This window comes from Staurois parvus, unplaced genomic scaffold (genome assembly GCF_062004578.1).
Source record: "Staurois parvus isolate SC_StPar_1 unplaced genomic scaffold, SC_StPar_1.0 ptg000105l, whole genome shotgun sequence".
Lineage (NCBI taxonomy): Eukaryota > Metazoa > Chordata > Amphibia > Anura > Ranidae > Staurois > Staurois parvus.
Window position 1 is genome coordinate 235,254 of NW_028317901.1, and position 22,314 is coordinate 257,567.

Genomic DNA, 22,314 nt, shown 5'->3' on the forward strand with positions numbered 1-22,314 from the left:
GTATGCAAGTTCTACAGTACATGCTGGGAAATTTCTTTAGTGTCTGTTGCATTCACAACCCTAGTACTTATGCTCTTTCCCACAAAGTCATGAATATTTATAGCTCATTAATTAAAGTACAGGCAAATTTTTTTTCTTAGTTTTGGATAGTGAAAAAGGATTAGAACACCAGCCAGTTTTTATTGCTGTCTGTGCCAGTAAAGGAGATTCACCCTCTCTATTTGTCTTGTTTACCGTTATCATCGAAAGTGAAAGTAAAAGAAAATCCCAAATTTTGGGTTGACACCAGAACAGTAATAGAGGGGAAATATTCCAATAGGGACACACTGGGATTCCCTCACTTTGGAGGGATTTCCTCTCACTTCCTGTTTTGGCCATGGGACAGGAAATAAAGGGAAATACCCCCTATGGGACACAGATGGCAAAAGAAAAAAAATGGAGGGGAGTCACAACCCCCTTACTCATTCCAAAATGAAAAAAAAACTATTTGCCTTTAGTTATACTTTAATCTTTCTCCAGACATAGATATTTTAGTACAGAAGGAATATAAAGGTTTAATAAATACCCAGTGCAACAAGTTTATTTCTTAGACCTTTATATTCCTTATACTTAAAACTGTACTTCAAGGTGACACTTTTCAAACAGAACTGTGATTGACTGGAAAATGTATTATATCTGGCAGATGCAGGCTGATAATAGAGAGATAAAGAGAAAGATGGAAGGCACTGATGACCATTATGTATGTCTCCCTTACTCTGTATGAGTGAAAAAGTTCTATGGCTCTAACAACATCAAATTTTCTTGCCATGAGAAATTTCACAGCAACATCCCAGGAGAGAGGAGGAACGGAGTGGAAGGAAGTCCAGGAATTCATCTCCTGCAGGAACCGCCGAGTAGCCTGAGGACAGAAATATAAGTAGGTAAGTAAAAATATCAGTAATAGAGAGGCCAGGAAAAGGAATACTGTTCAATGTTGAGATCTGTAGAATTGATAGAGTATTTACAGTATACAAAAAAACCATAACTGAATGAAAGGCAAATGGACCCATTTCCTGTAAATCCAGGATTGTTTTTCTACTCTAAATTTCATAAATACAGTTCACAAATTTCATTTGCTCCAGTTTTTATAAATCAACCCCTGAAACTTTACAAAATGTATATTTTGTTCATCAAAATAATGTCATGTATCATAATTTTGTGCCCCTCTCTCGTTTGTACACCAAGGTCATATTGAAATAATCACTTCAACTTTTTAAATTCATTTAGTTCAGTCAAGCAAAGTCCAAATACTTTAACAGGAAATATTGAATTATTCAAATCAAGTCTCAGACAATGGAAGCTTGCAGACTGAAAACCCTTCCACAGGCCCACCAAGCTCACACTAATACCAAGCCCAGCATAATCAAGAGCCTGCCTGCCTTCTGATTATCTTAATCTAAAGCTGTCCAAAGATGGATCAAATCTTGGCCAGTTCAGCAGGGAACGGACAGAACGCAATAGTGCTGTGGGAGGGATTCCCCCATCAACACAGTCAGTGAATCAAGCAATTTTCTTTCCTTCCACCTTTGTTTTAAGGGAAAAAAAAGTAACAATCTATGGGCTGCTTGAGTTTTCACTTGGTTGGGGGAGGTAAACATGGCATGGCCCCAAGCTGCAAAGGCAGTCGGATTAGGTTGTATGCTCACCATGCCTGTGAAGCTTTGCTTCATGTTACAGCAAGTATTATACCCAGTTGTGTTCAATGCCTGCCAAATGGAACCCATTCATATGCAACCACATAACATGTACACAGCTCCGGTGCGGTGGGGCAGGCTTTAAGGAGTTAAAACACGCAGTAAGGAGTCATCATAACTCCTCCCAGCCACCTGTCAAACTCCCCTGATAAGTGTTCTATGCAGATCGCTCTTCAGAGGGCAATGCTAATATAAATAATCCCTTAGACTGTTGGAGGAAACTAGATACTGAATACGCAGTCAACACAAACTCCACAAAATAAATGTGACAAAAGAATTAAGTTGCAGATGGTTGAATTGTGCACTGGACCCTTAAAGGGTTAGTTCACCCTTACCAAAAATTGCCTATGCAGATAAGGAGTGCCTGTAGATAAAAACAAACAGTGCAGCTTTGACTAAAGTTGAATAATGCCGATGCTACAGGTGCACTGGCTATGTATAAAGAAATGTCAAGGTAAAGCGTCATTATGGGCTCATTCACACCAACAAGCATCATGGCCCACATTATAATACACCACAATGCATGGTAACACACTTGGGTGAATTCCATTAAAAGGAGAAGTAGGGCCAAAGCTCTTTCGGCCTTATTTCTCCTATGGATAACAGGAGTGCATTTAGTTCTGCACTACTGTCACTCCCGATTTCAGTCAACAGCTGGCTACAGCCCGCTGTCGGCTGACATCACTCAGTCGGACAAGGCTCTAGAAAGATCCCAACTTTAATGTCGGGATCCACCCATATGCCTGACCAACAGCTGGTTCAGCCTCTCAGCATGCCACCGAGAGCTTGAGCCAGCTGCTCCTGCCCCCTCCACAGCCCGACACTCCAGTGAGTGCTGGAGGGGCAGAGCAGAGAGCCAGTATGAGAGTAACCAGCTCTCTGCTCGCTGAAGACCAAGAACTGAACGCTCAATGGTCTTTGATCACTCAGTTCTTGGTCTTAGAGGCGGTGGTTGGCATACAGAGACAGGCCAGAGTGCTCAAAGTGGGGCTGCAGTGTATTAACTTTATTATTGTGTTGTGTATTAGCTTCATTGGTTTCTAGGCCCCAAGCCGCCAGTGTCCTAGGAACCAGTGACATGAGGCTGAACAATGATATTGGGCTGAGCCTGAGGGGCATTCTGAGAGGCTAGTTGTTTCATCATGTCCATCTGCAGTGGGTAGATTTTGTAGACAAAACACAGCCCACTAGCAGCTATGGAATCTGCCCACAAAGGCCTAGTCAACCACAAGGATGCCACACCTGATGGAGAATTCTGAGAGACTAGTTCTCCATCTCCTTTATGATTAACAGCAGGCACCAGTGGGCAGATTCTATAGCCACTATTGGGCTGTTAAACGGCTATGGAATCGGCACCCTCTGCTGTAAATCTAAGGGGGGGCAAACCTGATGGGGAACTAGTCTCTCACGATCCCTATCAGGCTATACCCACCCAACAACTCAGCTCATCAACTGCTGGGCCTGTCTGCGTGACAGGTGCAATGGCCACTCACGGACACTCTGGCCTCAGTGTTGCCCCCCCATGCATATTATCAAGTGGAGAAAATATGGAGCAACAGTGACATTACCAAGAGCTGGACGTCCCTCCAAAATTGATGAAAAGACGAAAACTGGTCTGGGAGGCTGCCAAGAGGCCTACAGTGACATTAAAGGAACTGCAGGAATATCTGGCAAGTACTGGCTGTGTGGTACATGTGACAAAAATCTCCCGTATTCTTCATATGTCTGGGCTATGGGGTAGAATGGCAAGACGGAAGTCAAGGTATTGGGAATTATAAACAGTTCCAAATGCCAATCAATATTGGCACAAAACCTTCAGGCTTCTGCTAGAAAGCTGAACATGAAGAGGAACTTCATCTTTCAGCATGACAACTGTTGTCATATATCCAACACAGAGGATGATGAGTGTATTTATAAGTCCAACAGCTCCATTCCAGAGAGATTTAATGGGCTCAGCAACAATCCATAAGACAAGAGGTACAGACAAGGCAGATGACATTGGTACTTAGAATATTCATGCAATCATCAGACACCTTTAGAGGATATACACCTTTTCCCATTGACCAAAGTGTCAATTGGTTGTTTTTGAGTATGTTTGATCTTATGTGTAACAAACAATGTCTCTAGTCATAGAACAGCTGTATACATAGATTTTAATTAAAAAGTTAAATACTCCTTGTCTTGTTTATGGCAAAACTGCAATCTTTAACATCCTTGTACAAAGGTGGACAGGACACCCACATTGAAATTCTCTTCACCATAAACAAGTACACTAGGAATATTTAAGACAACTTCAACCCATTTACCATATACTTCTCATACTGTGTAAGGGAAACTTGCATGTTTTTACCCTTCTTGCACAGGTAAAGACTCTACCTCTTTAAAAACGCTATTTCTCATTAACAAGGGCCTCATGAATATTTAAGACCTTTCCAAATGTGAAACTGCTGGACTTTCCACATATTTATCCAAAAACAGGTTAGCCCTACATAACAAAGGTAAAGTAATTACCTTTTGCATAAATTAACATAGTAAGGAGTCCTTGGCTAAGCTTATGGTCAACAATGTGAATATGCACTATATATTTACAACATCCTAGGAAGAGTGGGTCAAGATGTGCCATGCTGATAGACTCATACCCAAAAAGACTGAGTGCTGGAATCAAATCAAAAGGTGCTTCAACAAAGTATTAGTTTAAGGGTGTGCACACTTGTGCAACCATATTATTTTAGTTTTTTTATTTTTACTTCTCTCCACCTAAAAGATTTCAGTTTGTTGTTCAACTGAGTTGTACAGTTTATAGGTTACATTAAAAATGTCACAGAAACTTGACATTTTAACAGGAGTGTGTAGACTTTTTATATCCACTGTAAAGTAGTGCCTGCTTTGTATTTTAAATGGAAGGCACTTCAAACTTGTATTTTAAAGTGAATGTGAACTCAAAAAGTAAAGATTTGACATATTATAGGGAACATCTAGAAATGTTAAAGCTGAACTACACATATGATCTTTATTGCATACTTACATAGGTTCAGCTTGGCACAACGTAAGTATGCATATCTCATACTGAAGGGTCGCAGGGGAATCTTATCATTGTAGTAGTTGGTGCTACTACAATGATAACCGTGATCTTAATCCTGTGCATATTGGCTTTTCCTCTGCACACTGACCACACTGGGTCGTTTTTAGGTGGCAAAGAAGGATGTGGTGACAGGGTCGCTTTAACTAGTGGAAAAAGGTTATACTGCACATCTCATATGTTCTAGTAAACATCCCTTACTTACAGTTACATAATCCCCATGATGCTTGACAGGGCGTTTTAATCCACAACCTGTGTGGGCGCCATGTTTACTCACATGGAGATGCACAGGTGCTCTGTACATCTCAGTGTGGGCAGTCCCATTGCTATCAATTGGGATGCAGCGACTGCAAGGACACAAACACTGCTCCCAATGTGACATCTGTGCGGGTGCAGTCCCGAGCGTACCCAGGATGTATTCAGGGCTGTGCACCCCCAAAAATGTTACACTAGGAACAGTGGCTGTGTCTGTGCAGCCACTGCATCCCTATTGACATGAATGGGACTGCCTGCAAACAGATGAACGGGGCCCTTGTGCAACCACAACATGGCCCTCACATACGTTGTACACTCAGGTATGCCCATGTGAACGATGCCTTACAGTTACACAATCTTTATGATGCTCTGGTCTTACTTATTAGGCCTCAGGCACACTGGGATCTTCTAAATGCTTTTTACCTGGTAGGAAAAAAGCAGCTTCAATATGTGCTAAACCATGTTTTTGCAAATACATTTAGGCGTGTCAAGTGTTTGGGTGTTCATTCATTTCATTGGCTTATTCCGCCTGTTGAAATTCATAAATTCTTGAATGCTAAACATTCTAAAATGCTTCTCTCTTGAACGCACAAGTAATGGGTTTTTTTCTGCCTCTAAACTCCTGTAAATGCCTATTTGTGCAAAGACACATAGGCTAACATGGAGGGATTTTTACCTTTGGTTCACACTTATGCGGATTTCAGTGCATTTTCCAGTTAGCAGAAACACACTACAATCCATTTACCATGGTTTCCTATGGATCTAGTTCACATCTGTGCATTCTAAGCTAGTGTGGATTTTTGAAAGAGTCAGGGACTTCTCTTCCTGCAGCAGATTGTGTTTTGGGTGTAATAGACTTCAATGGAATCGCATCAAAACCACATGCAAAACATATGTACATGTGTTTGTGATGCATTTCTTGCATGATGACAGACACCTCCCCAGCAACATTATACACATTACAAAAAAATGCAACATGCATGAAAAATAAATTAAAAATGTGTCAAAAACGTCAAAAAAGCACCTGGAAAATCATCAACTGGAACCTGCATAAGTGTGAACCTAGCCTTAGAGACAGAAAAAAAACAAAACATCAAACACCTGTAAAACAGGCGTTTTTTAACTCACGTGCATGAGGCCTTAAACTGCCTGTAGGTAGAGCAGTGTACAATACCAATCAGGGCTTTAGAAAGTTTTTTCTTCTGGGGGGGAGGGGTTCAGCTCGCAGCTGAGCTGCATTTTTAACACCCCCCAAAACCTCTCCCCCTTGAAGGAATGAAGGAAGGGAGGGGTGGAAGGAAGGAAGGGGTGGGTGGAAGGAAGGGGTGGGTGGATGGAAGGAAGGGAGGGGTGGGTGGAAGGAAGGAAGGGGTGGGTGAGTGGAAGGAAGGGGTGGGTGGAAGGAAGGAAGGAAGAGGTGGAAGGAAGGAAAGGATGGGTGGAAGGAAGGAAAGGATGGGTGGAAGGAGGGAAGGGGTGGGTAGAAGGAAGGATGGGTCGAAGGGAGGGGTGGGTGGAAGGAAGGAGGGGAGGAAGGAAGAGAGGGGTGGGTGGAAGGAAGGGAGGGGTGAGGTGTAAGGAAGGAAGGGGGGGTGTAAGGAAGGAAGGGGGGGTGGAAGGAAGGAAAAGAGGGGGGGATGAAGGAAGGAAGGGGGGGGTGAAGGAAGGAAAGGGGGGATGAAGGAAGGAAGGGAGGGGGGATGAAGGAAGGGAGGGGGGGGGGAAGGATGGAAGGAAGGGTGGGGGTGTGGAAGGATGGTAGGAAGGGAGGGGGGTTGGAAGGATAGAAGGAAGGGAGGGGGGAGGTGGAAGGATGGAAGGGAAGGGGGTGAAAGGGAAGGGGGTGGAAGGAAGGGGGGGTGGAAGGATGGGAGGGGGGGTGGATGGAAGGGGGGGAGGATAGAAAGAAGGGGGGGGTGGAAGGATGGAATCAAGGGAGGGGGAGGTGGAAGGATGGAAAGGAGGGGGGGTGGAAGGATGGAAAGGAGGGGGGGTGGAAGGATGGAAAGGAGGGGGAGGGAAGGTTAGGTCAAACTCACCATGACTCCTTCAGAAGCATCAGAGCTGTGACTGTCAGCTGCTGTGTTCAGTTTCCCACCCACATCTCCTCTGAAGCTGCATGGACTGGAGTGTGGGCAGTGGAGCAGATCCAGCCTCTCTCCCCTCTTCTCCTATTGGTGCGGAGGATGGAGGGAGGGGCTGGGGACTAAGAAGAACACAGTGGCGGGAACACAGAGGCGGCGGCAGGGGAGGCAGAAAGAAAACTGAACCGTTCTGTGCAGCGGTGGGGGCGGCGAGCAGCCCCCACCGCTGATCTTTTTAGCTATCTATAAATGGGGCCGTTCTACTGACCACCAATGTAAGCAGCATTCTTCCCAATGGCCAGCTTATTAATGTATAATGAACTGCAGATGTGGTAAATATTATTTCAAGGGTTTCTCCGTGTTAAAAAGGTTGAGCAGGGCCTGTATGGCCACTCCCACGAACATCTCTGTTCAAGCTAAATCTGACCCAATCAGCCTACAGTCAAAGAATATGTAAACCCTCAACTTGTAAAACAACCCACTCAGTTTAACCACTTGCCTACAGGGCACTTATACCCCCTTCCTGCCCAGGCCAATTTTCAGGTTTCAGTGCTGTTGCACTTTGAATGACAATTGCATGTCATTGTCATGCAACACTGTACCCATATGAAATTTTTATCATTTTGTTTTACACAAATAGAGCTTTCTTTTGGTGGTATTTAATCGCTGCTGGGTGTTTTATTTTTTGCAATATAAACAAAAAAAAGAGCAAAAAATTAAAAAAAAAAATTTTTTTCTTTGTTTCTATTATAAAATTTAGCAAACAGGTAATTTTTCTCCTTCGCTGATGTGCGTTGATGAGGCTGCACTGATAGGCAGCACTGATGGGCAGCACGGATAGGCAGCACTGATGATGCTGCACTGATATGAAACAATGATAGGCAGCACTGATGAGCAGCACTGACTGACAGCACTGATGGGGGGCATGGCTGGGCACTGGTGGGTGGCACTGCTGGGCAAAGGGGGGTAGCACTACTAGGCACTGATGGGCACAGGTGGGTGGCACTGGTGGGTGGCGATTCGTCCTCGGACAAGTGACGGTTATTGGCAGTACTTTCCTCACGCTGTGACAGCTCTGTTCTCGGCTGCATAAGGCACTCGAGGAGAAACAGGAATGCACTGATCTTCCCAGTGAATGGTTGTGCATGTGGGGCAGTGTCAACACAAGCCTGACCATTGGATTAGCTCCCAGAACAGCTAGAGAACTGACCACACTGTACTCTCATGCCTTGTGTGGTCAGTTTTCAATAGGAAAGCAGAGAGACTGGCAGGAACACCAGGGATTTCACACAAAGGAAACAATACAAAGAGAACAGGATACTTTTTCATGCAAGTACATGGTACAGGAAGCACATATCAGGAATATGAAATGTTGGGTTTATTTATTTCAGGTACTTGTATAGCGCCGTCAATTTTACGCAGCGCTTTACATATATATTGTACATTCACATCAGTCCCTAAACCTCAAGGGGCGTACAATCTAAGGTCCCTAACAACTCACATTCATATACAAGGGCCAATTTAAACAGGATCCAATTAACCTACCAGCATGTCTTTGGAGTGTGGGTTTACATATTCTTCAAGCAGGCCATAGACAGAACAAAATGTGGCTGGTACAGTAGAACCTGGCCGAATTTCGATCCATCTATGGGCCGGTTGGCCATACAGAAGTCAACCTATCGATTGACTTCTGTACAACCAGCCTGTAGGCTTTTTTTCGTACGATTACTGCCGCCGGCTATAGCTAGCAGCACTAATCATTGTATTCTAAAGCACAGGAAACCCGTGGTTGAAGGAAAGAAAATTGCTTAATGTATGGCCAGCCTTAAATGGAAATCCATTACGATCCCTGTGCAAAAGTAACATAGAATATTGTTTCTAGAGGTACATTGTGAATCGTACGGTTACATGATTACGTTATGGTCCCAGGACATAGTATAGTATTGGGACAACACGTTTCACTGTCCAGGAACATTTGTATTATTTTATTCTGACTACACAGCTGTAGTTACATATAAAATACATAATAAGAAAAGGCTGGCCTGAACATTTTATGTGTGCACCCCAACATCTTATACACTCCATGTGTGCATCCCGACCTATTATACATTCCATGTGTGCACCCTGACATCTTCTACATTCCACGTGTGCACCCCGACATCTTCTACATTCCACGTGTGCACCCCGACATCTTCTACATTCCACGCGTGCACCCTGACATCTTCTACATTCCACGTGTGCACCCCAACATCATACATTCCACGTGTGCACCCTGACATCATACATTCCATGTGTGCACCCTGACATCATACATTCCATGTGTGCACCCTGACATCATACATTCCATGTGTGCATCCCGACATCTTCTACATTCCATGTGTGCACCCCAACATCTTCTACATTCCATGTGTGCACCCTGACATCATCTACATTCCCTGTGTGCACCCTGACATCATCTACATTCCCTGTGTGCACCCTGACATCATCTACATTCCCTGTGTGCACCACGACATCTTCTACATTCCCTGTGTGCACCACGACATCTTCTACATTCCCTGTGTGCACCACGACATCTTCTACATTCCCTGTGTGCACCACGACATTTGCTACATTCCACGTGTGCACCCCGACATCTTCTACATTCCATGTGTGCACCCCGACATCTTCTACATTCCCTGTGTGCACCACGACATCTTCTACATTCCCTGTGTGCACCACGACATCTTCTACATTCCCTGTGTGCACCACGACATCTTCTACATTCCATGTGTGCACCACGACATTTGCTACATTCCCTGTGTGCACCACGACATCTTCTACATTCCCTGTGTGCACCACGACATCTTCTACATTCCATGTGTGCACCACGACATTTGCTACATTCCACGTGTGCACCCCGACATCTTCTACATTCCACGTGTGCACCCCGACATCTTCTACATTCCATATGTGCACCCTGACATCATACATTCCATGTGTGCGCCCTGACCTATTATACATTCCATGTGTGCACCCTGACATCTTCTACATTCCCTGTGTGCACCACAACATCTTCTACATTCCATGTGTGTACCCAGACATCTTCTACATTCCATGTGCGCACCCCAACATATTCTACATTTTATGTGAGCACCCCAAACTATTTTACATTCTATCTGTGCACCCCGACATCGTATATACTATATTGCCAAAAGTATTGGGACACCTGCCTTTACACACACATGAACATTAATGGCATCCCAGTCTTAGTCCGTAGGGTTCAATATGTTGGCCCACCCTTTGCAGCTCTAACGCTTGGCCACTTTATGCAAAACAAATTAAAAAAAGTTTTGATTTACATAAAATTTAATCTACCAAAAAAAATAAAAACATAAAACAAAATTGATGTGTATTTATAGACAGCGTAATAAATTAATTTCACCAGAAAGTGACACTGGTCTTTCCATGCCATCAACCATATTAGCTGAAATCTTGTCCCAAAGTCCAGGTCATCTGAATATGAATGCCTTTTACAATCCGAGGCCAGGACTCTGTGCAGCCAGTCAAGTTACTCCACCCTAAACTCGCTCATCCATGTCTTTATGGCAACCTATCACAGTACCACTCTTGAATTCACTGAGCTCCTGAGAGCGACCCATTCTTTCACAAATGTTTGTAGAAGCAGTCTGCATGCCTAGGTGCTTGATTTTATACACCTGTGGCCACGGAGGTGATTGGAGCACCTGAATCCAATGATTTGGAGGGGTGTCCCAATACTTTTGGCAATATAGTGTACATTCCATGTGTGTACCCCGACATCTTTACATTGTGTGTGCACCCTAACATCTTATACATTTTAAGTGTGCACCCTGATATCTTACACATTCTAAGTGTGCACCCTGACCCATCATACATTATATGTGTGCCCCCCTTTATCTTATACATTTTGAGTGTGCGCCCTGACATCTTACACAGTCTATCTGTGCACCATGACATCTTCTACATTCTATGTGTGCAGTCCGACATCTTCTACATTCTATGTGTGCAGCCCGACATCTTCTACATTCTAAGTGTGCACCCTGACCCATTATACATTCTATGTGTGCACCCCGATATCTTATACATTTTGAGTGTGTGCCCTGACATCTTACACAGTCTATCTGTGCACCCTGACATCTTCTACATTCTAAGTGTGCACCCGACATCTTATACATTCTATGTGTGCAGTCCGACATCTTACACATTCCATGCGTACACCCCGACATCTTATACATTCTAAGTGTGCACCCAACATGTTCTACATTCTAAGTGTGCACCCGACATCTTACACATTCTATGTGTGCAGTCCGACATCTTACACATTCCATGCGTACACCCCAACATCTTCTACATTCTAAGTGTACACCTGACATCTTCTACATTCTATGTGTACAGCCCGAATTCTTACATATTCCATGCGTACACCCCGACATCTTATACATTCTAAGTGTGCACCCAACATGTTCTACATTCTACGTGTGCACCCGACATCTTACACATTCTATGTGTGCAGTCCGACATCTTACACATTCCATGCGTACACCCCGACATCTTATACATTCTAAGTGTGCACCCAACATGTTCTACATTCTATGTGTGCAGCCCGACATCTTACACATTCCATGCGTATACCCCGACATCTTATACATTCTAAGTGTGCACCCTGACCCATTATACATTCTATGTGTGTACCCCGATATCTTATACATTTTGAGTGTGCGCCCTGACATCTTACACAGTCTATCTGTGCACCCTGACATCTTCTACATTCTAAGTGTGCACCCAACATCTTACACATTCTGTGTGTGCATCCTGACATCTTACACATTCCATGTATACACCCCAACATCTTATACATTCTAAGTGTACACCCTGACCCATTATACATTCCATGTGTGCACCCCGACATCTTACACAGTCTATCTGTGCACCCGACATCTTCTACATTATTATTATACCGGATTTATATACCGCCAACAGTTTGCTCAGCGCTTTACAATATAATGGGAGACAATACAGCAACAATACAGTTCAATACAAGAGGAAAAGGAGGGCCCTGCTCCTCGGAGCTTACAATCTAGATTCTAAGTGTGCACCCAACATCTTACACATTCTATGTGTGCAGCCCGACATCTTACACATTCCATGCGTACACCCCAACATCTTATACATTCCATGCATACACCCCAACATCTTATACATTCTAAGTGTGCACCCTGACCCATTATACATTCTATGTGTGCACCCCGACATCTTATACATTTTGAGGGTGCACTCCGACATCTTACACAGTCTATCTGTGCACCCTGACATCTTCTACATTCTAAGTGTACACCCGACATCTTCTACATTCTAAGTGTACACCCGACATCTTCTACATTCTATGTGTGCAGCCCGACATCTTACACATTCCATGCGTACACCCCGACATCTTACACATTCCATGCGTACACCCCGACATCTTACACATTCCATGCGTACACCCCGACATCTTACACATTCCATGCGTACACCCCGACATCTTACACATTCCATGCGTACACCCCGACATCTTACACATTCCATGCGTACACCCCAACATCTTATACATTTTAAGTGTGCACCCTGACCCATTATACATTCTATGTGTGCACCCCAACATCTTATACATATTGAGTGTGTGCCCCGACATATTATACAGTTTGTGTGTGCGCCCCGACATCTTACACATTCTATGTGTGCACCCGGAGCCTGACATATTATACATTCTAAGCTTGAACCTGACATAATATATATTCTGTGTGTGCACCCCAACATCGTATACATTCTATGGGTGCACTCTGACCTAAAATACATTTTTATCTGTGTACCCTGACACATTACACACTCTATGTGTGCACCGCAACCTAATATACATTCTATTTGTGTACCCCCACATATTATACATTCTATGGGTGCACCCTGACCTAAAATACATTATATGTGTACACCCCGACATCTTATACATTCTGTGGGTGCACCCTGACATCTTATACGTTCTGTGGGTGCACCCTGACATCTTATACGTTCTGTGGGTGCACCCTGACATCTTATACGTTCTGTGGGTGCACCCCGACATCTTATACGTTCTGTGGGTGCACCCCGACATCTTATACGTTCTGTGGGTGCACCCTGACATCTTATACGTTCTGTGGGTGCACCCTGACATATTATATGTTCTGTGGGTGCACCCTGACATCTTATACGTTCTGTGGGTGCACCCTGACATCTTATACATTCTGTGGGTGCACCCTGACATCTTATACATTCTGTGGGTGCACCCCGACATCTTATACGTTCTGTGGGTGCACCCCGACATCTTATACGTTCTGTGGGTGCACCCTGACATCTTATACGTTCTGTGGGTGCACCCTGACATATTATACGTTCTGTGGGTGCACCCTGACATATTATACGTTCTGTGGGTGCACCCTGACATCTTATACGTTCTGTGGGTGCACCCTGACATCTTATACGTTCTGTGGGTGCACCCTGACATCTTATACATTCTGTGGGTGCACCCTGACATCTTATACATTCTGTGGGTGCACCCTGACATCTTATACATTCTGTGGGTGCACCCTGACCTAAAATACATTCCATGTGTGCACCCCGACATCTTCTACATTCCATACACATACATAGAACATTAGCGAGGATTACCTGCTCCTCCTCCATGGTCAGGGCCTGTGCCATGCCTTGTGCCTGTCTCTCCTCACTTCCTACTCCAGGCTGGGGATCCTGCAGGGCCTTGCTGGGGATGGCTAGGCCTCTCTGCCACCAGGATACAAGTGCCTGGAGATGGGAGAAGCAGAAGGTTGGTAGGGCGGCCTGCTGCAGACAGCACACACAGAAATAACAGAAAGGAAGGAAAGTCTTAGAGAAGATTTAATATAAACGAGGCATTTTCTTGACAGGGGTGTGGGAAAAGGAAGCAGTCATAAAAATAGATACAGAGATCCAAAAGAAATCCAGACACTCCCTCTAGTGGTAATCATTAATCCTGCAAGTTAATGGAAAGCAACACATCATCACCAACAATCATCCGCAGGCTCCTTACACAGTTCATTGGATTATTTCAACTCAGAAAGGAAAGCTGCAATAATCTAAATTCAAGTATAACGAAAGGCAAAGTTTTTTTTAAGTTTTGGATAGAGTGGAGAGGAATTAGAACATCTGTCAGCAGTGCTGGATTCATAGGGAGGCAAAAAGGGGCAACTGCCCCGAGCCACCTTGACAGAAGGGACCCCCGCTATACAAAAATAACATAAAACAATATTAAAAAATTATATAAAGTAATTAAAAATAAATAGAATAATATTACTTATATAATAGTAAAAGAAAATCTTTCTTTTTTTAATTGTGGGAAGAAATACTTTTGCCTGTCATCATCTGTAAAAGTTTTTACTCTGGACTGTTATATTGTATCATTTTTAAAATTAATTTTGGCAGCTCAAGCAAACCACACAGAGTGCTTACACTCTCAAGGAAGGTGACCTATGACGTCATGTGTCTGTGCACATGTGACCACAGCATGACATGTCATGCATTTTGAAAATATATGACTGTCATTAAGAATGTAAACTCTGTGTATGAGGCCCCCCCCCAACAATGAAGTGCCTCGGGCCCCCAAGGTCTAAATCTGGCCCCTCCTATCAAGTGGCCCCATTAAAGTGGTTCTAAAGTTTTTTCTTTTACTCGAATGTATTCTATGCATTAAGGTAAAAAAAACAAAAACAAAAAAGACACCTTTTAGTGCCTGTTTCTCCCCTTCCCCCAAATACTTACCTCTTGTATGGATCCAGTGTTGTGCCTTGCTTCTGTTCATTGGGTCCTGCTGCTGTCAGTCACATCCAGCAAGCAGAGAGTGAGGGGTGGAGCCGAGCCGTGTGTGTCAATAGACATACAAAGCCCAGCTTGGGATCGAACCTACATGTGTGCCACCACAGGATGTGACTTAAGGTGGCACTCGCACCTGGACCCGGTGAATGACCGACGTTCCTAGCCACCAATGGCGGCATGCGAGCCCCCCATACCCATAAATGCAAATCACGTGTATATACATGTGATTTTGCCCAGCCCTGCCACTCTGTAGCAGTAGTTCTACTATAGGGCAGTGGGCAAGTGGTTAAACCATGCCTTTTTAATTTCACCCATATCTTGGCATGCTACAGGTTCTCTGCTAAATAAGAGGGATTGATTGACTGATAAGAGGTGACTCTTTCTCATCCACAACCATTAACTGAGGAGGTGGGAACAGCAGTAAGTCATAGGCCTAAGGGGGTTCCCAGTCCAGGACAGTAAGAATCCAGGGAGTAGAACTGTTACAGCAAGGGGGGACAGTGCAAGTTAATTTTGCACTTTTATTTTCATACATAACAATACAATATATGTTTCCATTTCCTTGTCCTGTTGTAGCTGCCTGACAATAATGCTACATAATATAAGCCATCATGCACACAGGTGTGTTAGGGGCAAGAAATGTAAAATTCTGGCTTTTTTCAGTGCCTGGGAAGCCCAGGTGCTACGTACAGATACCTATAGAACAGCAATATTTAGCAGAGAACCTGTAGCATGCCAAGATATGGGTGAGATTAAAAAGGCATGGTTGAGCTGCTTACCCACCGCCCTATAGTAGAACTACTGCTGCAGGGTGTCAGGGCTGCATAAAATCACGTATATATACGTGATTTGCATTTATGGGTGGGGGGGGCGCACGCCGCCATTGGCAGGTAGGGATGTCAATCACCGGATTCCAGCCGGAGATTACCCGTGATTGCTGAGTAAAGAGGGGAGAGACCTATGTGTAAACTACACAGCTCTCTAATGCCAGAAAGGACATGCTGCTTTGTATTTCTCTGCACAACAGAGAAATTCAAAGCAGCATGTCTTCGTTGTAAAACATACACACAGTAAAACACACACAAGACACAGTTATCACCCAAAAGGTAACCCCTTCCTGTCCAGTGTCATTAGTACAATGCCTTTTATTAGCACTGACCACTGTATTAATGTCACTGGGGATGTCAGTGGCAGTTAGTCAGTTCCCACCCAGTGTCAGAATGCCCGCCGCAGTCCCGCTATAAGTCGCTGATTGCTGCAATTACTAGTATGAAAAAACAAAAATAAAAATTCTATTATATATACCATTTGTAGACACTATAATTTTCATGTAAAACCAATAAATTTACACGTATTGGGATTTTTTTTTTTTAAGCAAAGAAATGTAGCAGAATACATTTTGGCCTATATCTATGACAAAATTTGATTTTTAAAAAAATTTTTTTATTGGATATGTTTTATAGCAAAAAGTCAAAAATATTGTTTGTTTTTTCAAAATTGTTGGTCTTTTTTGTTTATAGTGCAAATAAAAAAAAAGCACAGAGGTGATCAAATACCACCAAAGAAAAGCTTTGTGGGGAAAAAAGGACGTAAATTTAATTTGGGTGCAGCATTGCATCACCGCGTAGTTGTCAGTTAAAGTAACGCAGTGCCGTAACTCAAAAAATGGCCTGGTCAGGAAGGGGGGGTAAATCCTCTGGAGGACAAGTGGTTAAAGTGATTGTAAACCTAATTTAAGAAAAAAAATAATAAACATGTTATACTTGCCTGCTCTGTGCAGTTATATTGCAAAGAGATGTCCCTTTCCACCTCTTCTGGGGTCCCCCGCAGGCGCTCCTGGCTCCTCCTCCCTTAGGGGTGCAAAGTGTACGGCTAAACAATAATAGGTACTAGGAAGTTCAGTCATGAACTTCAGATAGAAACCCCAAGAATGGAGGAGAAAACCTGCACCACACCAAGAGAACCATTCATGATAGGACTTATGAAATACAGTGGGGCAAAAAAGTATTTAGTCAGCCACCAATTGTGCAAGTTCTTCCACTTAAAAAGATGAGAGAGGCCTGTAATTGGCATCATAGGTAGACCTCAACTATGAGAGACAAAATGAGAAAAAGAATCCAGACAATCACATTGGCTGATTTGGAAAGAATTTATTTGCAAATTATGGTGGAAAATAAGTATTTGGTCAATATCAAAAGTTAATCTCAATACTTTGTTATATATCCTTTGTTGGCAATGACAGAGGTCAAACGTTTCCTGTAAGTCTTCACAAGGTTGGCACACACTGTTGCTGGTATGTTGGCCCATTCCTCCATGCAGATCTCCTCTGGAGCAGTGATGTTTTGGGGCTGTCGCTGGGCAACACGGACTTTCAACTCCCTCCAAAGGTTTTCTATGGGGTTGAGATCTGGATTCTTACGAAGCCATTCCTTCGTTGCCCGGGCGGTATGTTTGGGATCATTGTCATGTTGGAAGACCCAGCCACGTTTCATCCTCGATGCCCTTGCTGATGGAAGGAGGTTTGCACTCACAATCTCACGATACATGGCCCCATTCATTCTGTCCTGTACATGGATCAGTCGTCCTGGTCCCTTTGCGGAGAAACAGCCCCAAAGCATGATGTTGCCACCCCCATGCTTCACAGTAGGTATGGTGTTCTTTGGATGCAACTCAGCATTCTCTCTCCTCCAAACACGACGAGTTGTGTTTCTACCAAACAGTTCTATTTTGGTTTCATCTGACCATATGACATTCTCCCAATCCTTTTCTGGATCATCCAAATGCTCTCTAGCAAACTTCAGACCGGCCCGGACATGTACTGGCTTAAGCAGGGGGACACGTCTGGCACTGCAGGATCTGAGTCCCTGGCGGCGTAGTGTGTTACTGATGGTAGCCTTTGTTACGTTGGTCCCAGCTCTCTGCAGGTCATTCACTAGGTCCCCCCGTGTGGTCCTGGGATTTTTGCTCACCGTTCTTGTGATTATTTTGACCCCACGGGGTGAGATCTTGCGTGGAGCCTCAGATCGAGGGAGATTATCAGTGGTCTTGTATGTCTTCCATTTTCTAATTATTGTTCCCACAGTTGATTTGTTCACACCAAGCTGCTTGCCTATTGCAGATTCAGTCTTCCCAGCCTGGTGCAGGTCTACAATTTTGTTTCTGTTGTCATTCGGCAGCTCTTTGGTCTTCACCATAGTGGAGTTTGGAGTGTGACTGTTTGAGGTTGTGGATAGGTGTCTTTTATACTGATAACAAGTTCAAACAGGTGCCATTGATACAGGTAATGAGTGCAGGACAGAGGAGTCTCTTAAAGAAGAAGGTACAGGTCTGTGAGAGCCAGAAATCTTGCTTGTTTGTAGGTGACCAAATACTTATTTTCCACCATATTTTGCAAATAAATTCTTTCCAAAGCAGCCAATGTGATTGTCTGGATTTTTTTTCTCATTTTGTCTCTCATAGTTGAGGTCTACCTATGATGCCAATTACAGGCCTCTCTCATCTTTTTAAGTGGGAGAACTTGAACAATTGGTGGCTGGCTAAATACTTTTTTGCCCCACTGTATGCATTAGATGAGAGTCGCACTCCATAGCAAAATAAACATTATTGCATGAAAAAAAGAAAGCTAGCTGAATACATTGTACATTCTTAGTGTCTCCACCCAGCAAACTGTGCTTGCCATATGCTTTCACTCACTAGCATGCTCACAGTGAAAAAGCATGTAACCCATCCCTGTGAGCAAGCCCGTTGAGTGTGGTTTGTCGGGTTCAAACACTATGTATGTATTCAGCCACCTCTCTTTTTTCATGGAATAAAGCAATATGTTTATAATATCATGGAGTGTGACTCTCATTTAGTACATATTCCTAAGTAGAAGCAGAGTCGGCTTATTGAAGTCAGCGCCCTAGTTGCCTGTGAATGACAACTGGAGGAGGTTTGCAATGTTGCTACACATTGTGGGTATGTTTTGTATGATCAGACAATGAGTATATAGGGGCATGTTTATAACAGCAAGTTGTTGTCACTATCTGTTCTCTTCTGGATACTTTAGTGTTTACTCCACACTGCACCTGCATAATATACATTCCCGTCAGAAAATGGGAACCACAATGTGGTGCCTGCAATGCCCTGTGAAGTGTTCTCTGCATAACGCTGTAGAGACCACTCTGTGATTGAAGAATTAAAGTGTACAATCCCAACGCACCCATTCCTGCATTAAAAATGGCTGTGAGTGCTGCAGCGACCGTCAGCTGGAACCGAACAGAATCAGCAAGGGAGGATGTCACCAGCGCACCGAGGATCACCAATATGGGTCCAAAAGTTTTAATGAACGATCACAGTTACAGCAAGGCAACATTTCGGAGTGATGCAGGACCCCTTCATCAAGCATCATGTCTGATGAAGGGGTCCTGAGAGACTCCAAAACATTGCCTCGCTGTAACTATGTGATCATTCATTAAAATGTTTGAACCCATATTGGTGATCCTCAGTGTGCTGGTGACATTCTCTCTTGAAGAAGAATGAGGTCACATGACTTTGGTTAAAATGGTTGTTCACATGTGGCTAGTTCTATAATATGTATAACTTAACTCAAAACCTTTTTTTTTTCCATTTTAAATAGCATAAAAGGAAGGTGCTAACCCCTGTCGGGTTTGTTTTTGCCATCCGTGTCCCATTAGGAAGATTTCCCTTCATTTTTTGTTTCATAGCCATAACAAGAAGTGAGAGGAAATCCCACTAAAGAGAGGGAGTCCCTGGTTGTCATCAGGGAAATCAGAATGTTATCATAGTAAATCTGGCCACAAATTGTTGATCTCAATGGACATATGGTCATCCTATACTGTAGCAAGGACCCTGCAATTTAACATTGTTGACACACTGGAAATGATACTTGCACATTAGAAATGTCTAGACAGATGGATGGCCACATTAGCCCAGAGTATGTAGCGAGTGCTCTTCTGTAACAGAGCTATCAAGTGAGAAAGGCGACAATTCCTTTAAGGTTTTTTTTTTTTTTTTAACTGACAAATACAGCAACATGCCAATGTCTTCACATTCACTTCTGTGCAGTTGGGGAATAATTGACAGCAGGCAAGTTAGAAGACGAGCCCTGTGCTTACAAAAGAAAGATCACACAAACCATGCATACTTCAAGATCTTAATATGTTATCTATGGTCAAAATGTAAAATCATATATTTCTTTCCCTATTGTATTTCAATTCATTCTAGCCTAATCCTATTACTCTGAATGATCATGAAGTTTCTAAACCTACTTTGTGAAGATCCCCACATATTTACTTGAATTCTGTGACATGCATTCACTATTTCTAGGCAGTGCTGTGTCACACATTTCACAGAGCCTGCCTTCTGAACTACAGAAGAGAGGAGGAGTTTCAGGAGGTGGAGTAAGTACAGGAATCACTGCTTGTAAGCAGCAAGGTATCATGGGATATGTAGTCCTTAGAAATTGAAAGTAAATGGCAGAGGAGAAGCTGCAAAGCATGCTGAGAATCCAGGAAATTGTGGAAAGTTATGGCCAGCAGACAGGTAGCATTCACAACATGACAGGAACGTTTTTTTCAAGTTCATATTGTAGGGGTGGGCATAGTAGTTCCAGTGGCTCTGCTCTTGGAGGAACTCAGACCACAGTGAGCAGCATTCGAGCTCCAGAAGTTATCTTCTTGGAGTACAATAAACCTGTCAGATGTGAATAATGAAGAAAAGTCTACCAGGCGGCACAGACCTGGTTAGACGTAACTCATAGCTTGCCTGCAGTTTTTACAAAGTAGCTGACTTCCTGGAATTCAGCTTTAAGTATAGGGTTCTCTATGCAGGAGTACACTTCTAACTAATGGGCTGCTGTCCTGGCCATTTAGCCAGTAGATTATTTCCTGCTAGGAATCTGGTATTATGACTCTCCAGCACCCACAGGACTATGACCCACTTCTCAACGTGAAGGTTGTGACGACCACCTGTCTCTACTAAACAGTTCCTGTCCCTAGGACACTTCCTAACCCAGAGCTCCTTTGTGAAGCAGATTGTGCCATTTATAGCACACCTGCCTCCAAAGGGACCATCAAAATCTCTAGAAAAACCTAAGTCAAGGCCAGACACAAGCTCTTCCAAGATGATGCCTGGAGCCCATGGCAGGGTACATAGTCCTATGTCAGGTTCCCTCTAGTGCCAGTAGTAAGCAGTGGTCATGTGACCACTTTGTTTACAACCAGAGTGAAGAAGGAATTGATTTAGTAAACTCAGGATCAGGGGCAGACTGACAACTCATGGGGCCCCCCCGGGCAATAGGGGATCATGGGTCCCGTGTCCTTGCCCAAACTCAAAAAAGCCTATGAAAAAGGTACCAGGGGCATCCCTTGGGCCCCCCTACAGACCCCGGGCCCTCAGGCAGTGCCCGAGTTTCCAAATGGTCAGTCCGCCCCTGCTCAGGATAGTGGTATCACTCTTCAACTCAGCTAACCTGATGGAGCAGCATCATTGCTCCTCCGGCAAGCGGCAACATCCCCAACCACCTACTCCACCTGCCTACAAGTAGGTCACAAACAGGTAATAGGATGAAGCCCACTAAAAACGCTTGAATGATGACTATATGAGAAAAAAAAAAAAAAAAAAAAAAAAAAGAACCCCTTAGCCTTTTTGCAAATACAAAAAAAAAAAAAAAAATCATCTTGAAGGATATACCGTATATACTCGAGTATAAGCCGAGTTTTTCAGCACATTTTTTGTGCTGAAAAACGGCCCCCTCGGCTTATACTCGAGTCAACGTCTGCAGACGGCTCCCCCCCCCTTCCAACAGAAGGGAAACTATGGTAAGTACAGGGGTGGGCAGGGGGCTGCTGTCTCTTTTCTGGCTCCGGTCCCGCGACGATCCGGTCCAGGAAGCGCGGCTGCTCCTTCATTCGGTTCGTCCACTGGAAGTTCGCGCGGCTGATCGGCTCCGCCTTCTCACCGGTGATTGGCCGCCAGAACTGTAGCTCAGGAAAGGCACACAGGCGGCCAATCACCGGCGAGGAGGCGGAGCCGAGCGGCCCCGCGAAAATCGAGTGAAGGAGATGCAGGTAAGTGTGCCGTGCTTAGGTGCTGCTGCAACCACATATGCTGGCTGCAGCAGCACCATACTGGAACAGGGGTCAGCAAGTGTCAGTGGGAGGAATAGTGCCCCATCATTGGTGTCACTGATACCAACGATGGGGCACTTTTCCTCCCCCCCACTGACACCAACGATTGGGCACTAATCCTCCCCCCCCCACTGACACCAATGATGGGGCACTAT

At 44.1% G+C, this 22,314-nt stretch overlaps 1 protein-coding gene across 1 annotated transcript in view; it reads right to left on the reverse strand.

Moving 5' to 3' along the window:
- The window catches only part of PTPN9 (protein tyrosine phosphatase non-receptor type 9), a 61,195-nt gene extending 47,040 nt beyond the window's left edge, over positions 1-14,155 (reverse strand). The window contains exons 1-2 of the mRNA XM_089671352.1: positions 13,851-14,155; positions 755-898 (exon numbers count right to left, since the gene is read on the reverse strand). Of these exons, the coding sequence (XP_089527478.1) occupies positions 755-898; positions 13,851-13,883 (177 nt within the window). The 5' untranslated portion in view covers positions 13,884-14,155. The remainder of the gene's footprint in view (positions 1-754; positions 899-13,850) is intronic.
- Positions 14,156-22,314: the final 8,159 nt, after the last annotated feature.